We start from the raw sequence: 22,315 nt of genomic DNA on the forward strand, positions 1-22,315 counted from the left end.
CCCCATTTATCTCTGCACCACATCAATTGTTACCACATCATGTGCCCACCATGGCACTAGGTGGCCATCAGTCTGGGCTCCAGTCATAATGTTTTGGTTCATCACTGTTGATATGAATCTAATAGAGATGTCAAAATTAAAATGCTTTCTTCCATTATTGTATAATAGTAGTCTCAGTTGCTGTATTATCAGAGAAAGCCACAGTGTGAACTGCAAAATCTAATATGCAAAAACACTTACCATTTTTGCAGTGCATTCTGTTTTCAACAAAACTACAACATGTCACACCTGTCTTTTTTGTAAATAATTTGCTAAGTGAAGTTACCTTTTGAATGATTTCATTTACATTTTACAGGATTGTTGCAGAAAGTGGTGTAATTAATTTCATCCATAATTTTGAATGCTATCTTCTCTGAGAAATAAACTAGTTGGGTTAAGGAGGGAACAAGGTAAAGAGAAAAGGAAAGTGATAGTAGAATATAGAAGCCATAGAAAGAAAATTATTACTGACAGTTCTGTCATTCTCATAAAAAATTACCCTGCTATTTCAGTTAGACATACAAGAATCTCTTGTATTTGTAACTAAGGGTCAACAGGATTTCAGTAGGTAACCAGTTGCTACAGAGAAAGTAAGACAGAGGAGGAAAGTCCTGCTGTAAGATAGTCATCAAAGAATAATTGTGGGCACCATTGCAGGAAGAATTATGTAACAAGCATCAGGTGACCAAATATCTTCAAGCATATCTTAGCCAAGTGATAGATGATGATGTCCTTTGTGTGCAGATTTTGCAGGTTAGGATCATGCTGTGTATGGGAAAAACAGTATTAACAGGGATAGGATTACAGTATTGAGAGTGATCCGAGAAAGGTAACTTCATCAGTGAATGATAATATTATTACATTTTTCTCTGTTTTGAGTCATTTTGATTGGTACCAATTAAACAGCAATGTGTTTTGGGTGAACATGGAGGTATACATTCAGTGATTTATTGTTTTGTTTTATCAATTTATTATGAGATGAATGCAACACATTTGTTTCACATTTTACAGATTACATTACCGAGGTTCTTCAGGAGACTGAAAATGACACTGAAATACCAAAATCCGCAAGTAAGGAGGACTGGGACAGTGCTATCACATTCACAGCCAAAAGTTCCTGTAAGTTAAAGTCTTCATTATTCCTAAATAACACTCTATTTTTGATGTTAGAGTAGCCATATGAGGATAATACTGTTAATAGGTGTTCAGTAACAGGAGCTAACAACACACATGACACGAGATGAAACTTGATTATTTGTAGCTCACATTGTTTTGGTAGTTCCTTTGTACTTCTTGAATTTGTCTCCCACTGACACCTAGTTAGTATATGTAAAAAATTCTTTATAAGCAGTGTGATTTGCTGATGAAACTTGTAATAACTGATTAAAAACACTATAGTGGAACAGCAGTTTTGTACACAAGTGTAACTAAAATACCACCCAGAATTTATTGGCTTCTACCAAATTTTTTGAAACCATTCCAAAACCTCCTTTAGAAACTAGGTGGTTTATCCTTATTACATTTCACATCCTTCCTAGATTACTTAGTTTTTCCTAAAAACATTTAAACAGGAAAGGTGATGAGCCTACATCATCTCACCTTATTCCTGTGTTTATTTCAAATAACTAAGAAATTTGTTCCATAAAATTTAGTTTAGATTCTGTATTTGTTAGAGTTTTACAAAATACACTGCCTGACAAAAATAGTAAAGCACCCAGAGGGAGAAAAGTAAACTAAATGAAACTTTATAGGTGAGAGGGCATGTTTGTTATTACAGTAATTATAATATTGATTCTAAATGACAAAAACTTTCAAAGTATGAGTCCATTTATCAATATGACATTGCAATCCCTCTTAACTGGATGCTTGCACAGATTTGACTGGGCAGGATGCCATAAAGTCATATCCTTTTCTGAGGCAAGCTGGCCTACAACAATTATGGGAATCTTGCTGGCCATGGTAATATCTCACCAGACAGACAATTCATAGCTACATGTGCCATGCATGGACAAGCATTGTCTTGTTGAAAAATGGCATCATGAGGGGTAACACATGAGGATGCAGGATATCCCTGACATACTGTTGTGCCATTAGTGTTCCCTCAATCAATACTAACCATGACCACAAGTCATATCTGATGGCTCCCCACACCGTTAGGCCAGGAGTAACACCTCTGTGGCTCTCCAGAACAGTAGAAGAATGGAAGCTCCTTCTAGGTCATCACCAAACCCTTGACAGTGTTATCTTGGGTACAATGGAACTGTGACTCATACTGTACACAGTGTGTCATTGTCCATGATTCCCAGTCACAGCACACTCCAAAGACTATGATTATGTCTGCCCTCATTTTCCCATGCAGTCTAACATCAGGCCATTGACACATATGAATGCCCAAAACATCTGGAAATAGCCAACAGCCAGCCAACTGGAGACTCACCATGTGGTCCCTTTGAAACTGTGCGATATACTGATAATGTTGTCTCACATGAGTGCATGACATATCAGTGTCCTTCACTGATCACTCAACATGTGATGCTGTTCATGTTCATTATGCACATAATCAGGCTGGCAACAGCACTAAACACAAGCAACACTAATGCAGTCTGGTGGGCATTTTACCTGTCATAGACAATTGCCACTCTTAATGGTTTATGTAGCCACTAATGGTGTGTATGTGTGCAAAGTTACACTGACTCTGACTGTCTTCTGTATGCTTTAGTTATTTTGTCAAGCAGAGAATATTTACCAATTTGGCTATAATACTAAATGCTCTAATGGTTTTATCTATTGCTTCACTGTATGCTTAGTCAAATTCTTTTGTAAATTTGATAAATGGTACCATTTTAAGCATTCTGGATTATTTTTTGTGGATAAGTATTGATTTTTAGTTAAAAGTGTGTTCTGACCATTGCCTTCCCATAAAGAAACCCCCCCCCCCCCAAACACCCCATGGTATTATCCTTGTTGCTTGTCTAAAGTTCCTTCAGTTCTGTTCAGTTAGAGGTTTTGTGTGTCACTGGTAGAAGTAGAACTCTCTTGTATTGTTGGCATTATGTTTGAGAACCCCTTCATGTAGATGGTAGATTAATATTATTTCCCCTTAACCTGGAATTTTTTCTGTTTTCCAAATGGTCTCAAAAATCAAGTGTAGATCTAATATAATCATTTTTCTGACCATTTCAGTGATTCTGCTGTAATTAAGTCTTTGCCAGATGCTTTATTATTTTTGAGTGATTTTATTGCTTCATGAATTTCTAGGTCAGTTTTTGAGAAATATCCAAGATTTTTTTTCAGACTGCTGAAAATTTTAATTGTTGGAACTGGACAATTTTGAGGCATCACCTTTCTTTGCTTTTTTTACAGTTGTCATTGTTATTTTACAGTTTCACAATTAAATCTTTGAAAGTACTTGGTGGCTTATGCCATATAAGTATACGTTAAAAAAAATTTCAAAAGTTCTTTTAAGTCTCTAGGTTACTTTTAGTGTCTCATTTTTTTGTTGTTTCAATTTTTGTAAGCACTCTTCTTTTTATGACATTTCCACTTTGTCAGTTCTTAAGCACTTTATTCATGTACTGATTGTTCATATCATCTTTCTATTCTTGACCAATCCTGTTTTGCCTGCCACTCTAGTAGTGGAAGCATGGTACTGGTATTTCATCTGCCTCTATTGCAAGACTGTGAACCATACGGCAAGGAATTGGGAGCAGGGGTGGAATAAGGACAGAAAAGGCAATCTCTATGTTGGGTCATTGCTGGAATAGCACCATGAGTTTGGTAGGGAGGTTAGTGGGGAAGTTAATGCTCATTTCAGGGTATAACAAGAGTTAGTCAGAACTGTTGTGGAGAACGTGACTCAGTTGCTCAAGTACAGGGTCGTACTGAGTCACAAGAGGTTGATCCTTTGTGGATGTGCAAGGTGAAATGTGGGGGATGAGATGTGACTGGGGAGACAAAAACACAGATGATCTGTTTCTGGACAAGGTAAGGAGGATAATTTCAGTCCATGAAGTCCGTAGTAAGACCCTTAGCATATTTGGAAGATGACTGATTGTCACTACAGATGTGATGACCACAGGTGGCTAGGCTGTATGGAAGGAAGTTCTTGGTGTTTAATGGATGGCAGCTGTTGAAGTGAAAGTATTGTTGGTGGTTGGCAGGACTGGTGTTGAAATAGGAAAGAATGTAGCCATCCTTGAGGTGGTGGTCGACTTTGAGAAAGGTGGCTTTTTGTTCTGAGGAGGACCGGGTGAAGTAAATGGTAGAGAAGATGTTTATATTCAGCAGGAATTTGTATATGGTAACTTTACCTTTGATCGAGATAATGAAAATGTCGCCAATGAATCTGAAGTACATGAGGGGTTTGGGGTTTCTGGATGGTTAGGTTGTTATAGAATGGTGCCATATAGGTGCCCATTGCAGTACTACAGATTTATTTGTAGCTTATGCCTTCAAAGTAGATATAATTGTGAGTGAGAGTACAGCTGGTCATGGTGACCAGGATGGATGTTTTATGAAGAAAGTACTTTTCAGCACCCTAGAGAATCCAGAGCCTAAACAGTCTCACAGCACAGTCATGAACCTGTCCTTTAAGAGCCTCTGTCTCACAAGAACATCAGACCTTTCCAAAGGCCTTACCTTTATCCTCACACCAAAATTCAATCTGCTGTTCTTGTTAAAAGACCTTCTCTCTTTTTCCTAGTTATTACAGTGGAGACACTTTATTGCCAGTAACCCAACCAGCTAGACTCAGTCCCAAACCAATATTGAACACTGCCTTACTCAATTTCATCTCTAGTCTAACCATTATCCATCCCCACTGCCCCTAAATCATCTCCAGTTAAGTTTCCAGAATTTCCTAAATCCAAAACTCGCATCTTCATCATTCCCCCCAATCCCTCAACAAGGCAACAAACCTAACATCCACAGAAATCACCATAATCCACCCGCTTAAAACTGATCTTGACCTTATAATCCCACCTGTCAACAAAGGCCTTGCCACTGTGATTATGAGGAGCAGGGATTACTTGGCAGAAGGACTCCACCAGCTGTCAGATACATCCATCCACAGGCCCTGCCACCCTACCTCCTTCAACAAATCTGGCAGGATCTTCATACTTCTCAAATCCCTTGGTCCAACCCAGAAGCTCTGTCCTGGGACTATCACTCTCTCCACTCCCATCACTCTCCATGCTCCTACCTTCTTTATGCTTTCTAAAGTACATAAACCAAGCGATCCGGGATGTCACATAATGGCTAGTTACTGCACCCCCAAAGAGAGAAGCTCTGCCGTTGTGGACCAACACCTTCAGCCTATTGCTCATAACCTATCATCCTATTTAAAAGGCACTAAGCATTTCCTCTATCTGCACTGTGCAGCTCCTGTTTCTCTGCCACCTGGCACCCTGCTTGTCACTGTCATTGCTGCTTCCATCTTTACTAACATCATCATATCCATGGCCTTGCTACTACTGAATGCTACCTTTCCCATCACCCAACTGATCTCAAATGTTCAATCTCCTCCCTGTTTACCGTGGCCATGTATATCCTTACCCACAGTTACTTCTCCTTTGAAGATATCACCTATAAATAAATCTGTGGTACAGCAATGAGTACCCACATGGCACCATTCTAAGCGAGCTCATTCATGGGCTATACAGGGGAAATCTTTGTACCCATGCAGAATTTCAGACCCCTCACTTGCTTCAGATTCATTGATGACATCTTCTGATGTGGGCCGAATGCGAGGACACCATATCCACATTCCTCCAAAAACACAACACCTTCTCTCCAATTACCTTCACTTTGTGTTCTCCTCAGCCCAGCAAGCTACCTTCCTCAATGTTGAACTCCAGCTCAAGGATAGGTACACAACAATACCTCACTTAGACAGCTGCCACCATTCTCTACCAAGAAGTCCCTTCCATACTGCCTAGCCACCCATGCTCATCACATCTGCAGTGATGAGCGGGCTCTCTCCACATGTGACAAAGTTTTACTGAAGCCTTCGTAGATCAAAATTTCCCTCCCCGCCTTTTCCAGAAACAGATATCCGATGTCTTGTTTACCCAGCCACCTATCATTTCCCTTATACCCATGGTTTGGCCACAAAGAAGCATACCCCTTGTGACTCAGTACCACTCAGGATTGGAGCAGCTGAATCATGTTTACTGCCAAGATTTTGACTACCTCTTGTCACACCCTGAAATTAGAAGTATTTTCCCCACTATCCTCCCGAAGCCTCTCACAGTGGTATTCTGCTGCCCGCCCAACTTACGCTATATCCTTGTCTGTCCTTATACCAATTTTGTTTGCACCCATTGCCCCATGGTTCATATCCCTGCAATAGATCTGGAAGCAGTACCTGTCCCCTCCATCTGCCCATTATCACCTACTAGAGTCCGGTCACAGACATTTCCTAAACCATCAAAGAAAGGGCCACCTTTGAAAATAGTCATATGGTCTACCAACTTTGCTGGAACCACTGTGCCAAATTTCATGTGGGCATGACCACTAACAAGCTGTATGTCCACATGAGAGGCCACTGCCAAACTGTGGCAAACAGAAGTTGGATCATCCAGTTGCTGAACATGCCAGCCAACATGATGTGCTTTACGTCAATGACTTCTTCACAGCTAGTGCTATCTGTAGTCTTCTGTCCAATACCAACTTTTCTGAATTCCACAGGTGAAAACACTCGCTGCAATGTATCCCTCATTTCCATAGCTCTCCCGTCCCCTTTCCATGTGGGTCTACACTATCTTTACAGCTAGACTATATTATATATTCCCCTATGATGATTTTGAAAATATGAAGAGCTTCATCACTTATGTACACAATAGCCCTAAGAACATACAATACTCAGTTGCTCTTGAAACACTTCCACATTTTGATGTTGTTTCTTCCCTAACTACTTTCTTCCATTACTCTTACACAACCGTAAATGATATCAAGTTCACCATGGCAAATAGCAAGTTTCCTCTGTCCAGTGAAATCTTATAATTTATACTAATAATTTCAACAAGACTTATTAATATGAATAAAATCATTAAAATATCTTAGCATCAACGTGATACATTGTAAATTATTAACGCATTATAAAAGTATAGTTTATGGTGCCTGTGTTGGGAGTATAGCTTTAATTCTCAGTTCAAGAAACACCACAGAATCAGTAAATGAATTTCTTATTACTCCCTACTGTGGAATGCATTGTGAATAACTTTGCAAAGAATATTTTCACTGTGCCGTTCATTTTTATCCTCCTGTCTCACATACATTAAAAATGAAAAACATAACAATTAGAATACAGCAGTTTTCTGAAACAATAAGTTTTTGCTAAATGTATCTCATTTAAGCTCTGGAAAAAATGGAGCAACTGAATTATCAAGCTCAATTTGGAAAATTTTGAGTTTGAAACAGTATACAAAATTATTTAAGAGAAAGAGTGTTAAAATCAGGTGGTGCAAGCTTGTTGCATTTGAAAGGAAACAAAATTATATTCCTCAATATGTCAACTGGCAAAGACTCTTTCACCATTACAGCCAACAAAAGTGGTAATTTAAAAATTGTCCAAAAGTTATCCTCTCCTTACATTTACTTTGCCTCTATTACACTGAAATGTGGTCTCATAACTTGCAGTAATTGACTTTACATTTTGTTTGTAAATAGGGATGAGAATGAATGTTGTTTATTGATAAGTTATTGTGCAATTTATTTCAGGTAATTATTCTCAAACAGAAATTTGTAACATCACTTTTTCTGACCAGTTTCCTATTGAACATGGTAATTTCAAATTACATTTATCAATTTGTAATGTTACAATGTGACAGTCTTGCAAAAAATTTCTTTTTTTGAAATTTCTTTGTAATATATTTATTATATTTATTTTATTTTAATTTAATCTGTGAACTGTGGTCATTTTGGTGACCACCCTTTCTCTGTGGAGCCATTATTCAATAGCATGGTGCAAGTTACATGAAATGTAAATGTTATTTGCTTGAAATTCATGTCAGGATGTGTTATAGCCCACGCATGATGCTGATATATATGAAAGCTATGTACAGTTCTATGTTTTTGTAATATAAGTTGTTTGCATGATGTGTCGTAAGAGCTTCCTAATTCTTTCATCTTACTTTCCCTTCTGTCTATAAATCTAAATTAATAGCTTTTTAATGAGACATGTTTCAATGTAAGTTTTAATTAACTATGAAAGACAGTGAGCATTTTTAAAATAATGGGAGAGTTTCATGTGTAGTAAAATATTAGCTTCACTTGAGGCCCAGTATTTTTCCTGTTCTGATTATGACACTCTGATTTTCATGTTCAAAGCATTTATCATACATTTCTTCAGTGTTCATAAAAATAACATGAGAGCTATATGTCTTTCTTGCTTTCTTTTTGTGGATCTTTTGTACATATCATCTTAGAGCTTTTATCATTAATGTGTAAAGCTAACATGTATTTTTAGAGAATGTGTACCTTTATTTGTTTTTCTCTGTTTCTCATGGAAACATATAAGATTAATTGTTGATATCAGGAAAACATCTGCAATAACATGTATGCTCTCTTTTTACCTTGTTCATTTGTACTAATTCACACCCTGCCATAATTCACATCATTTTCTTAAAGACATTCATTCATGAGTTTGTAGAGTGTAATTATCTTTTGTACTCATAAAGGCAAAAAATCCACCTAGGTTAGTACATATAATGTAAATTGTCACCAGATGACTAAACTAAGCAAGAAATAATTACATTCACTGTAAGAAATATCTGCAAAGTGCAGGTAGTTCATAGTACCTCATCAGACTATTTTATCTGCACAAGTCGTGAGTCTTGTATGCTTCCTGGCTATTATCAGTTAATTTCACAAATTTTCCCCAGCTGCTCACTATCAAATGTGCAACTACTGTAATTGTGTTTCAGCTTTAACAAAACTGTACTTCACTTTGTTGCTGTCATCCAGTTAAGTCAGTTTTTGATCTTAAGCCCTTCCTTTATTCTCAAATGAAAAGCTTATAATTGAAAACACAAAATTTTTGCAGTGTTCTGTAACATTCAGATAAATTAGTGGCAGAGCAACTGCTGGAGAACATTTTTCTGTTATTAAAGTTATGACTTCCATAACAGAAAATCTTGTGTTGGTCACTTTCTTAACAATAGGCCTACCTACACAGCTTTCAATTGGACATTATTTATTTCTAGTTGGTGTTGTTGATAGTTTGCTGTCTTGTGCAACTGAGACACACACAAAAATTCAATGTTGTGCTGTCACAAGGATCTATACCGAGCTATTTGGTTCTAGAGACAGGAGTTAATATTATCAAAATTTGTCATCAGTTTCTCAAATTTACAATTCGGAACTGACAACTTTTGAATTAGCAAACTTGTGTGTCAAGTTCATAGCTCTGGGTAACTGTCTTTTTTTATTCAGTTCCATAATCTCTACCATTGGCATATGCTCCAGAGTAGCTTAAATCATTTCAGTCACTGAGCTTCATGAACATGGTGAAATTATTTTTTGCAGTCAATGTGGCATGTACTTCCACTTGTCCTGTGAGGGGGAAATTATAAATTGGGAAAAGTAATATTCTAATCTCAGCTTCAAATTTCTGCTGTTTAATTTTTCCCACTTTTTTCTTATGTCAAAAAGAAAATTTGACAAGCAAGGAATCCAAAGAGACTTTTGTTGTCATTCTGGCTTCCTCTAAAAAACTCAAAGTTATTAAATAGTGTATGGGATAAGCTCCAGAACAGAAGTACATAAATACATTTGGATGTTTTTCACAGTCTGCATTTCACTTGATTACTGATTTATTGCAGCTCCGATTGAGTACATATGGTTTTAATTAATTGATATCCTCCATTTAATAAAGAACCTTATCAGCCAAGTAATTTACAAAACTATTTAAGAATTTATTGTGATGTGTTAATTATTCAGCTTTAAGAGACTTATGTACTGCAAACTCCACACTCTTTGGACGCTTGAAAGTGAAGCAAAAGCCACAATCATCTCATAAATTAGCAGTGTGACTCAAAGTGGCAATATTTTGTTTCTTAAAATTCCCAGTGAGAACCTGCTCTCCAATGCGCCACAGTTGTAACACATGGATAGCAATTATTACATGAATGAGACAAGAGATTATTCTTAATTGTATTTCTTATTAGATTATCAGAAATACTCCTTTGACAAAATGAAATTTACTCTGATGTCTGTTCAAAATGTTTCAGTTATTTATGTCATATAATTGCAATTAATACAGACAAGTTCTCTAGCTGTTAATCTCAGACAGATTTGCTGGAGCTTATGATTGCAATATAAGATGAAGTGATGCAAGACACAGAATTTTCTATCAACCTAGTTCACCAGACACTCAAGAGGATAATTCACTTTCACCTAGTTGACAACAACAGTAAACCAGTTCACGTAATATCCATGACATTGATATTGTCTCAGTACACTGTCAGCAATGTTACATCTTTTTCATACCATTACCTTGTTACTTGTGTAGTTTATCCCTCTCTGTTTGGTGGTATCTAATCTATAAAAATAATTTCAGTTAAATGTAGTTAATTCTGTATTGTTCCGAATTCCTTGTTCACTGTCTTCGGATAAATCTTTATTGTTACAATTTTGTTCACAGTCAAAAAAACAGCACTATGAAGCCTTGGTTACAGAGTATTAACTACCATCAGTATAACTTTGAATCATTTATTGCATTTTTAGAATGTACAATTGATCACTTGATCAGTACTTTAGTCAAAAACACTCTGAACTGCAGATTTGAGAGGAAGAAATCACCATTATACCATGTTTACTTATTAACTGAAGATTTCATCAAAGAGAGGAAGTACTATCTTCATTGAAACTATCATGGTTTTCTTTGTAAGCAGTGTTTCTTTGTGATCTTGGCCCTCACCATCAGTAATAAGTAATCGGCTGTCCACAGTTTTTTTTATAGCAATCAGAAATGTGGTAAAGGAATTCATTGTCATTAGCAACAGTTTCAGTTTTCATTTCACATGTAGGTGTGTCGGAACAATAACTACACTTATCTTCAATTGCTGTTGCAGGAGCATTGACTTTGAATGACAAGAACAATTAGTGAGCCATAGTAAATGTAAATGTATTGAGATAAGCCTCTATCCTGTTCTTATTATGTTCTTTTCATGTGTGTTGCACTGGTTATTAGCTGGTGGGACACCTGAATCAAGTCTATTGACTCAAATAAGCAGCTTACCAAGTTCCAATCCCAGGAAAGCACGTCTGATCAAGCAGTACACAAAACCTACACTTGATTATGATGATGCACCGACAATAGCTGAAGTATCACTACCATGGCGACGAGGTGCCAGTGGTGGTATGTTTCATCATCTCCTTCTACTGTAGCAAATGTGCCACTTCTCTCAATATTCTTGTTTTTCAGATTTCTGTGACATGTGCTTACTTCATAAAAGTTAGCCTTATGCTTTCCTTCTGTTTGAGGCAGTCAACAGATGAAAATGCTGTAGTTGTCAGTCATGAGATTCCAGTTTGCTTCAAGCATAGAGCAGTTTGCAGGAATTACCTCTTCAACACCCAGGCATGATGTGAAATATACAGTAGCTATCGCATATCCACTGCACATTGGTAACTTTCTTTCAGATTATGCTTTTGCCTTCTTAGGTGCTGTTTCATTAAATGTTACATAGTGGATTTCTGTCTGTAAAATTCTTGTTATTCTTTTGAATCAAAAATTACACTTGGCTTAAGTACTGAATGCTGATGAAGTACATAATATCAAAACTTCATATATATACTTTGGTTCAAGAAATGTGGTTCTTAGGCACAAGATGGTACTATTGATTTTCTATTTGTTTGTAATATCTCTTTAGATAAAACGTTTAATATTTCAGATTTAAACTTGAGTAGCATCCATGAAAAGTAAGAACAACAACTGAGTTATATGTAATAACATATGAGGTAGTTCTCAAAAACAGTATTCAGAGGGGTCTTCTAAATCAAAGATTCTTTTCCAGGAGACATCAGTAAAATAAGATTAAAAAATGTAGAGAAAATACCAAACATAACAAAATTCCCAGAAATAGCATTTTGAAGGATGAGAGGCAGCTGTATAATGAAAGAACAGGGTTACAACCTGCAGGAGTAAATTTCAAAAGTTAGAGAAGTTAAATAGGCACCATGTGTGAGAATGTACAGTCACCTTGTTAGCGTTATGGTGTATGAATGCTTGAAGCCTTTCAAGAGTGCAAAGAAAGAGAATGAGGGAAATAAATGGATGAAAATAAAAAAAACTACCATTATTATTAGTGAGAAAATTATTTGAAAGAGTAGATAAAAGGGGTATGCCATAATATGGAGAAGAAAAAGAATATAAGGCAAAATAGAACAGAGGAAAGTAAATGATCATGGACACGGTGAAGGCTACAGAAGAGTCAGAATTTGGACAGTGTAATTCAGATATTGATAAGGAGGAAACCAACAAATAAACTAAATTATGGCAGAAGATATAAACAGTGGAAAAGGCTTAAGGTAAATTTGTTGTAAAGGACACAAAATGCATCAAAATATTATTCTTAAGAAGGTAGCATTTATGTAATTATGGGCTCAGTCTGCTTCTTGCCCTGTTCATGTCTTTTTATGTGATATTCAAAGCCTGTTAGTTTTTGTGCTAACAGCTGCATATAAACTGAGAATTTTTGTAATTTATCTGAATCAGAGCTTGGTTAAGAGTTCACTTTGATCCATGTTCACAGATCTGCACTTATTAACTGGAGAATCAAGTGGAAGAAACGCATTTGTTTTGTGGTGGTATTTTCTCTCCCAGTTCTCCATCTCATTTGGACTTGATTTTGATAGAATGGTCAAAGCAGATGGTTGTCTTATAAAATATATTTATAAATGAGTACCTTGAATTACATTCATTCTATTCCTAATAGATGATTTTTCCACAAATATAGCTACAGTGGTTGCTCAGATGCTTGTATGACAGTCATTGGAGGCCTATTTCATAATTTGACTGCAAAGACAGTGTAGCCTTCTGTAGTAATTTGATATGATATCAACCTTGACTGAGAGTATATGTCCATTGAAGTTTAGACATTGGACATTTGACTTTTACAATGGTTGTATAACACATAAATCTCCATTTCTCTTATAATGAACCATTGGTTTATTTTAGTGCCGTGAGTGTTATGAATCCCAGATAAAATTTTGATTATTAATAACTAATTTCTCAACTTAAGGGAAAGCTTACAGTTTAACATCCCTCAGCTGAAAACACAAGCTTAGAACTTAATGACCCATACCATCAAGCTCATTGTAGACAGCTAAGTTTAAGTATGAAGTTAGCAACTGTGTTGCTATTGCATGAAGTAAAAATAGCAGAAGCAGCAATCATTTACAGAAAGACCAAGGAAATGATAGATGAAAATTATGAATCTGTAGCCACATTGACTTTTATTTTGTCCTTCAGTTCATAAAATTAATTGCAAAGCTATAACACTTTCATGATTTTCAGGGGACAACACTAGTAGAAAATAAGTTTAAAAGACTTATTTTCTTACATTTTATGAATGCAGTTGGAACTCTTAAAACAATGTTGTATCATCAGTGTTACAAGAAAATAGCTGGCGTACCATTGAGAATCACTTTGGAAAATTAGAAGTAGCTATCAAAGAACTGTATCTGCTCTTCATTGACCTCATTGATGATTTCTATCTAGCATATTAATATTATTTTTGTTAACCTTTCTGATTCTTTTCTCCTGCTTCCATCCTAATCCTTCTGCTTTTTACTTATTTATATTAGGGTGTATTTGCACTATATTAGGACAGTAGAACCAATTAAGTGACATATCCACATAGCATACAACATTTATTATTTAAGACCAAGGAATAACTGACTACTACAACCCAAAGTGTAAACATGTGTCACTAGACTTATCACGAATGTAAATACTTCAAACACAGTGTGCTGTCACTATAGTCATCACTGCAACACATAATCGCTACAGTAACTTTTCTTGATAATGTTTAAGTAAGAATGTGTTATCATGTACAAATGTTGTTGTGGTCTTCAGTCCTGAGACTGGTTTGGTTTGATGCAGCTCTCCATGCTACTCTATCCTGTGCAAGCTTCTTCATCTCCCAGTACTTACTGCAACCTACATCATTCTGAATCAGCTTAGTGTATTGATCTCTTGGTCTCCCTCTACGATTTTTACCCTCCACGCTGCCCTCCAATGCTAAATTTGTGATCCCTTGATGCCTCAGAACATGTCCTACCAACCGGTCCCTTCTTCTAGTCAAGTTGTGCCACAAACTCCTCTTTTCCCCAATTCTATTCAATACCTCCTCATTAGTTATGTGATCTACCCATCTAATCTTCAGCATTCTTCTATGCACCACATTTTGAAAGCTTCTATTCTCTTCTTGTCCAAACTATTTATCGTCCATGTTTCACTTCCATACATGCTACACTCCATACAAATACTTTCAGAAACGACTTCCTGACACTTAAATCTATACTCAGTGTTAACAAATTTCTCTTCTTCAGAAACGCTTTCCTTGCCATTGCCAGTCTGCATTTTATATCCTCTCTACTTCAACCATCATCAGTTATTTTGCTCCCCAAATAGCAAAACTCATTTACTACTTTAAGCCTCTCATTTCCTAATCTAATTCCTGCAGCATCACCTGATTTAATTTGACTAAATTCCATCATTCTCGTTTTGCTTCTGTTGATGTTCATCTTATATCCTCTTTTCAAGACACTGTCTATTCCATTCAGCTGCTCTTCCAGGTCCTTTGCTGTCTCTGACACAATTACAATGACATCGGCGAACCTTAAAGTTTTTATTTCTTCTCCATGGATTTTAATTCCTAGTCTGAATTATTCTTTTGTTTCCTTTACTGCTTGCTCAATATACAGATTGAATAACATCGGGGATAGGCCACAACCCTGTCTCACTCCCTTCCCAACCACTGCTTCCCTTTCATACCCCTCGACTCTTATAACTGCCATCTGGTTACTGTACAAATTGTAAATAGCCTTTTGCTCCCTGTATTTTACCCCTGCCACCTTTAGAATTTGAAAGAGAGTATTCCAGTCAACATTGTCAAAAGCTTTCTCTAAGTCTACAAACGCTAGAAACGTAGGTTTGCCTTTCCTTAATCTTTCTTCTAAGATAAGTCGTGAGGTCAGTATTGCCTTATGTGTTCCAACATTTCTACGGAATCCAAGCTGATCTTCCCCGAGGTCGGTTTCTACCAGTTTTTCCATTCATCTGTAAAGAATTTGCGTTAGTATTTTGCAGCTATGACTTATCAACTGATAGTTAGGTAATTTTCACATCTGTCAACACCTGCTTTCTTTGGGATTGGAATTTTTATATTCTTCTTGAAATCTGAGGGTATTTCGCCTGTCTCATTCATCTTGCTCACCATATGGTAGAGTTTTGTTAGGCCTGGCTTTCCCAAGGCTGTCAGTAGTTGTAAAGGGATGTTGTCTACTTCCGGGGCCTTGTTTTGACTCAGGTCTTTCAGTGCTCTGTCAAACTCTTCATGCAGTATCATATCTCCCATTTCATCTTCATCTACATCTTCTTCCATTTCCATAATAATGTCCTCATGTACATCGCCCTTGTATAGACCCTCTATATACTCCTTCCACCTTTCTGCTTTCCCTTCTTTGCCTAGAACTGAGTTTCCATCTGAGCTCTTGATATTCATACAAGTGGCTCTCTTTTCTCCAAAGGTCTCTTTAATTTTCCTGAAGGCAGTATCTATCTTACCCCTAGTGAGATAAAACCTCTACATCCTTACATTTGTCCTCTAGCCATCCCTGCCTAGCCATTTTGCACTTCCTGTCGATCTAATTTTTGAGACGTTTGTATTCCTTTTTGCCTGCTTCATTTACTGCATTTTTATATTTTCTCCTTTCATCAATTAAATTCAATATTTCTTCTGTTCCCCTAGGATTTCTACTAGCCCTTGTCTTTTTACCTACTTGATCGTCTGCTGCCTTCACTAGTTCATCCCTCAGAGCTACCCATTCTTCTTCTACTGTACTTCTTTCGCCCATTCCTGTCAATTGTTCCCTTATGCTCTCCCTGAAAGTCTGTACAACTTCTGGTTTAGTCAGTTTATCCAGGTCCCATCTCCTTAAATTCCCACTTTTTTGCAGTTTCTTCAGTTTTAATCTACAGTTCATAACCAATAGATTGTGGTCAGAGTCCACATCTGCCCCTGGTAATATCTTACAATTTAAAACCTGGTTCCTAAATCTCTGTCTTACCATTATATAATCCATATGATACCTTCTAGTATCTGCAGGATTCTTCCATGTATACAACCTTCTTTTATGATTCTTGAACCAAGTGTTAGCTATGATTAAGTTATGCTCTGTGCAAAATTGTACCAGACGGCTTCCTCTTTCATTTCTTACCCCCAATCCATATTCACATACTATGTTTCCTTCTTTCGCTTTTCCTACTCTCGAATTCCAGTCACCCATGACTATTAAATTTTCGTTTCCCTTCACTACCTGAATAATTTCTTTTATCTCATCATACATTTCATCAATTTCTGCATCATCTGCAGAGCTAGTTGGCCTATAAACTTGTACTACTGTAGTAGGCATGAGCTTCGTGTCTATCTTGGCCACAATAATGCATTCACTATGCTGTTTGTAGTAGCTTACCCGCACTCCTATTTTTGATTCATTATTAAACCTACTCCTGCATTACCCCTATTTGATTTTGTATTTGTAACCCTGTATTCACCTGACCAAAAGTCTTGTTCCTCCTGCCACCAAACTTCACTAATTCCCACTATACCTAACTTTAACCTATCCATTTCCTGTTTTAAATTTCTTAACCTACCTGCCCGATTAAGGGATCTGACATTCCACGCTCCGATTCTTAGAGCGCCAGTTTTCTTTCTCCTGATAATGACATCCTCTTGAGTAGTCCCCGCCTGGAGATCCAAATGGGGGACTATTTTACCTCCGGAATATTTTACCCAAGAGGACGCCATCATCATTTAACCATACAGTAAAGATGCATGCCCTCGGGAAAAATTACGGCTGTAGTTTCCCCTTGCTTTCAGCCGTTCGCAGTACCAGCACAGCAAGGCCGTTTTGGTTAATGTTACAAGGCCAGATCAGTCAATCATCCAGACTGTTGCCCCTGCAACTACTGAAAAGGCTGCTGCCCCTCTTCAGGAACCACACGTTTGTCTGGCCTCTCAACAGATATGCCTCCATTTTGGGTGCACCTACGGTACGGCCATCTGTATCGCTGAGGCAGGCAAGCCTCCCCACGAACGGCAAGGTCCATGGTTCATTTGGGGGGGGGGGGGGGGGGGATGTACAAATAAGTGAAAGCTATCAAATTTTGCTTTACTCATGTACAAATGAGTAAAGCAAAATTTGATAGCTTTCACATTTATTGCCACTTTCATGAAAGGGACTTCCCTTACAATTGGAATATGTTTGAAGATGTCACAATCTTTGGAACATATTGTTTGTAACATTTTGTGTTGTCTGCTATTGTACTTAAAAAGTAGCATTCTTTAACAAATAAATTTTTCTAATTTTCTACACTGATCATTAACCATATTCTCAGTTTCATTGGTAATCATTTTATACCTTTAGTTCACATGAAATTTCCACATTTTATGTAATTTTTGCTGTGTTCCAGATGCTCTTTTACTTATGACCAATTCTTTTCTTACATCATTTCATTTGTTCTTCTTTATTTTACTTTTGTATCACTGTATTTTTCCAAGCTGTCACTAGTTTTGAGCAAATTTTTACTTTCATAGTATCTATTAAACCCAAACCCCCAACTGTATCACAAGAAGCACTACTGACTCCATTTGTCTGTCTTTGTATCTCTGTCTATTATGTTTCTGCAACATGTTGCCACTAATTTCTTCTGATATATTTTTGTATGCCATTTCCATTTAGTACCAACGATTACCAATTTCGTGTTGTTCAGCAGCTATGGCTGGACAGATGGCATCAATGTTTGAATAACACTGTGATATATTTTACAATGATAACATAACTATAAATTCAATATTAGAACATAGTGTAATTAAATAGCATAGCTTCTGCTGTCATCATTGCACTGAATTGCGGCTCAGAGAGATGCCATTCTATCTCCAGAAAATAATTCTTCAACATTGTACAAAGATTACTCTTTTAATATACATAAAATTTTAGCTCTAAGTTGCTCCATTGGTAATGATAGATAGAATATCCTTTGGTAGTGTATTAAATAATTTGAGGATCACCTTTGGGAAGTTGCTTTGTGTCTTTAAGTGAGATCTTGACCTGTCTATGCTGTCTTTATTGTGAGAAGTGTACTGATGAACCTCATTTTTCTTTCTGTATATTTCTCGTGATTTATCTTTGTGAGAACTCGTCAGATGAATGTATATTGACCAAACACAGTCAGAACTCCATTTACACTTGTCAGCAGTTTTTTTTTCTTTTTTTTCCCCGCATGGGGTAATGATGCTCATGCTTTCTTTTGCAATAAAAGCTGATTCTAAGAGCCTGCAGGGTGTTCTGCAGCAGCAGCCCATAGCTAATGTGGCAGTGGAACAGTGCACAGCACACTGTTAGTAGGTTCTATTCTGTCTTTGGTGTGCTCTAGCCAAGTTACCTTAGTATCAATGAAAAAATCCCAGAAGTTTAATGACTGCTGTATCACTCAGCGCTCCAGTATCTCAGAGGCTGTATGTCACCCTTTGTATTTTGTCTTAGTTAATTTTCATCTTATTCATGACAAACCAGGCCTTGACCTCACTAAATAGGATATCCACTTGTTGAAAAACATGAACAACACTTTCTGCTCTACAAAACAGGGTTTTATTTTCTGCAAACTGCAAGGCATTCCTATTGGAGCTTCTGCTATTAATGAAAATCAAGAACAACATAGGCTCCCTGTAATCCATACCTTTTCACTTCAGTCTACTCCTTGCACTGATACAATCTGTTTTTCAGGTAGGATTTGAGAGTCTGCAGAACAGCTCCCCCAGAGCCACATGATTTTAGCAGAGCGTCATGTGGGGTACAGCTAAAAGCTTTACTGAGGTCACAGAGTTAAAGGGCTATAAACTCTTTGTCTTCAAAACCCAGAGTTATGTTTGTAATTAAGTCAAGTCCTGCTGTTGTCATTGACTTGCCCTTCCAAAAACAGTGCTGTGCAGCTTAAAGAGATTATTTCTATCAAAATAACATAATAGTCAGTCTTTTATTACGGACTCCATCACCTTAGCTAGTACTGGTAGCTTGACACATCATGTGCATAACTTTTTTGTAAACTGGTGCTGTGTGTTTTGCTTTTAAGAACACTCTCTCCTCTACAGAACAGGGTTATATTTTCCGCAAACTGCAAGGTATTCCTATTGGAGCTTCTGCTATTAATGAAAATCAAGAACGACATAGGCTCCCTGTGATCCATACCTTTTTCACCTCAGTCTACTCCTTGTTTCCCCAACATGGAAGCGTTTATTAAGTAGTCCTGTTAGATATGCAGATCATATGCTGCAAATATTCAGATTTCCTATCTTTTATGCCTTACAATGAATGTCAGCTTCTTCAATAAATCCAGTGCTGCTTTCACTCTTCGCCTTTTCTTCTTTCTTTCTGCAGATCCTTTTGGCCCATAAAAACACTTAAAGACAAAAAACAATGATACACCATGAAGGAATTGTCGAAATGGGGTCATAATCAAAATGGTTCAAATGGCTCTGAGCACTATGGGACTCAATTGCTGTGGTCATCAGTCCCCTAGAACTTAGAACTACTTAAACCTAACTAACCTAAGGACATCACACACATCCATGCCCGAGGCAGGATTCGAACCTGCGACCGTAGCAGTCGCACGGTTCCTGACTGCGCGCCTAGAACCGCGAGACGGGGTCATAATCAATGGATATTATGTACAGACAAACAAATGATTACAATTTCAGAAAAAAATGGATAATTTAATCAAGAGTTAGAGCTTCACAAATTGAGCAAATCAGTAATGCATTGGTCCACCTCTGGCTCTTATGCAAGCAGTCTTTTGGCTTGGCATTGATTGAAGGAGTTGTTGAGTGTCCTCCTGAAGGATAGTGTCCCAGATTCTGTCAAACTGGTGCAGTAGAACATCAAAATCCTGAGCTGGTTGGAGGGCCCTGCCCATAATGATCCACACATTCTCAGTTGGGGAGAGATCCGGTGACCTGGTCTGCTAAGATATGGTTTGGCAAGCATGAAGACAAGCAGTAGAAACTCTCACCATGTATTGATGGGCTTTATCTTGTTAAAATGTAAACCAGGATGGCTTGCCATGAAGGGCAACATAAAGAGGCATAGAATATTTTCAACATACTGCTATGCTCTAAGGGTGCCGTGGAAGACAACCTGAGGTGTCCTGCTATAAAAAGAAATGGCATCTCTCCCAGTTATCAGGCCTTATGGCAGGTGACAGTCAGATTGGTATCCCATCATTTTGTGTGGCATCTCCAGACATGCCTTCAGACTGGAATCTCATTGACTGGAGTAGAACTCTTCAAATTGAGCCCCAGTTACCAGAGAAGACATGTCTGGAGATGCCCCATAGAGTGGTGGGATACCGACCCGACTGTCCCCCACAGTATGGTCGCACAACCAGCAGTGATGATCTGGGGTGCCAGTTCTTTTCCTAGCAGCACCCCTTTGGTCATCATCTATGCACCCTTACAACACAGCAATACATCACCAATATTCTACATCCCTTTTCATTATACTTCATTGCAAGTCATCCTGGGTTTATGTTTCAGCAATGTAATGCTTGCCCACACACAGCAAGATCTTCTACTGCTTGTCTTCATGCTTACCAAGCTTTACCTTGGCCAGCAAAGTCGCCAGATTTCTGCCCAATTGAGGGTGTTTGGAGCATTATGTGCATGACCCTCCAAATACCTCAGTACTTTTGTAATCTAAAGCACCAGTTAACTAATTATTCAATGCCAAGCCAAATAACTGCTTGCATAAGGGCCATAGGTGGACCAATGCATTATAGACTTACTCAATTTGTGAAGCTCTTTCTCTTGAACACATCATCCAATTTTTCTGCAATCATACTCATTTGTTTGTCTGTATATGTTCATCACATCTATTGATTTCTTTCCTGTTCCATAGTGATGTATCATTTCTGTTGTCTTATAATGTAATTGCAGTACAGTCTATCCTTAAAGCCAATATCCTGAGCTGCTTCACCCTTACCATTTAGTATTTAGACAATGTGTTTTATTTTACCTGATGTAGAGCTACGCCAGCTGCTTTTTTTTTTTTTTTTTTTTTTTTTTTGACAGTTTTCTGTAAGCATTTTGATTTGGATTTTAGCAGAAAATTTTTATCAAATTTGACTTTAAGGGTATGGAATATCCAGCTGAAAGCATCATTTGGTTCCTGTCCTTGAAATATTTGGTGCCAAACTATAGAAGACACTATAGTTTTGAGAGCATTTAAAATTTTTTTTGTAGTAACCATATTTCTGAACACACAGTCTGAATGCCAGTTAGTAATTTGTTGTGACGTCACTGGTGTTGTCCATAATATACTGTGATCTGGAAGCATAGGTCAACCACACTCACACTGTAGTCCCAAGTGTGAAAACTAACATCTTCTCTTGTTGGCAGGAAATTTCCCACAAATAAACCATATCTGCTTTCTAAGTTTATAAAATCTCTCTCTTTTTCACTACCTGCCCCAATGTGAATGTTAAAGTCTCCATTGGAGACAATGTTTGCTCCTAGATGGAGCAGATGACACAGACAGCTCTCTACTTCGCTGATGAAATTTTAAAAATGGCCACCTGGGGAATGTACATATTTTCATACATCGACTCACCACCATGATATTATTTCCCAAGGAAAATTGACAAATAGCCATATGTTTGAATGTCTGTACATGAAGTATGTGTGGGGTCTGGAGATGGCACATTGAAATGCAGAAACTGGTTGTCAAAATAAAATAACTTTTGAAAACATACAGCTGTTTGGTGATTTTCATTGGTAAATATTCGACCAACTGCTGTCTCACATCCACAATGGATCAACAGAGATCATGATATTAGTTTCTTTACACCCTGCATTCACCATTTCCAGATATTCACCATTTCCAGATATTCAATACATCTGTATATGCTGTTTCTGGTTGGGCTAGCTAGTGCTCACATGTACCTGGTATGTCAGGTCTCACTTCTTCAACAAAGAATGATAATTGATGTATCAAG

At 37.4% G+C, this 22,315-nt stretch overlaps 1 protein-coding gene across 1 annotated transcript in view; it reads left to right on the plus strand.

Moving 5' to 3' along the window:
* Window positions 1-22,315, plus strand: part of LOC126252497 (probable Na(+)/H(+) antiporter nhx-9) — a 665,019-nt gene that overhangs the window by 552,963 nt on the left and 89,741 nt on the right. Inside the window, exon 12 of the mRNA XM_049953392.1 lies at window positions 1,051-1,158. Within this exon, the coding sequence (XP_049809349.1) occupies window positions 1,051-1,158 (108 nt within the window). The remainder of the gene's footprint in view (window positions 1-1,050; window positions 1,159-22,315) is intronic.

This window comes from Schistocerca nitens, chromosome 4 (assembly GCF_023898315.1).
Source record: "Schistocerca nitens isolate TAMUIC-IGC-003100 chromosome 4, iqSchNite1.1, whole genome shotgun sequence".
In the NCBI taxonomy this organism is placed as follows: domain Eukaryota; kingdom Metazoa; phylum Arthropoda; class Insecta; order Orthoptera; family Acrididae; genus Schistocerca; species Schistocerca nitens.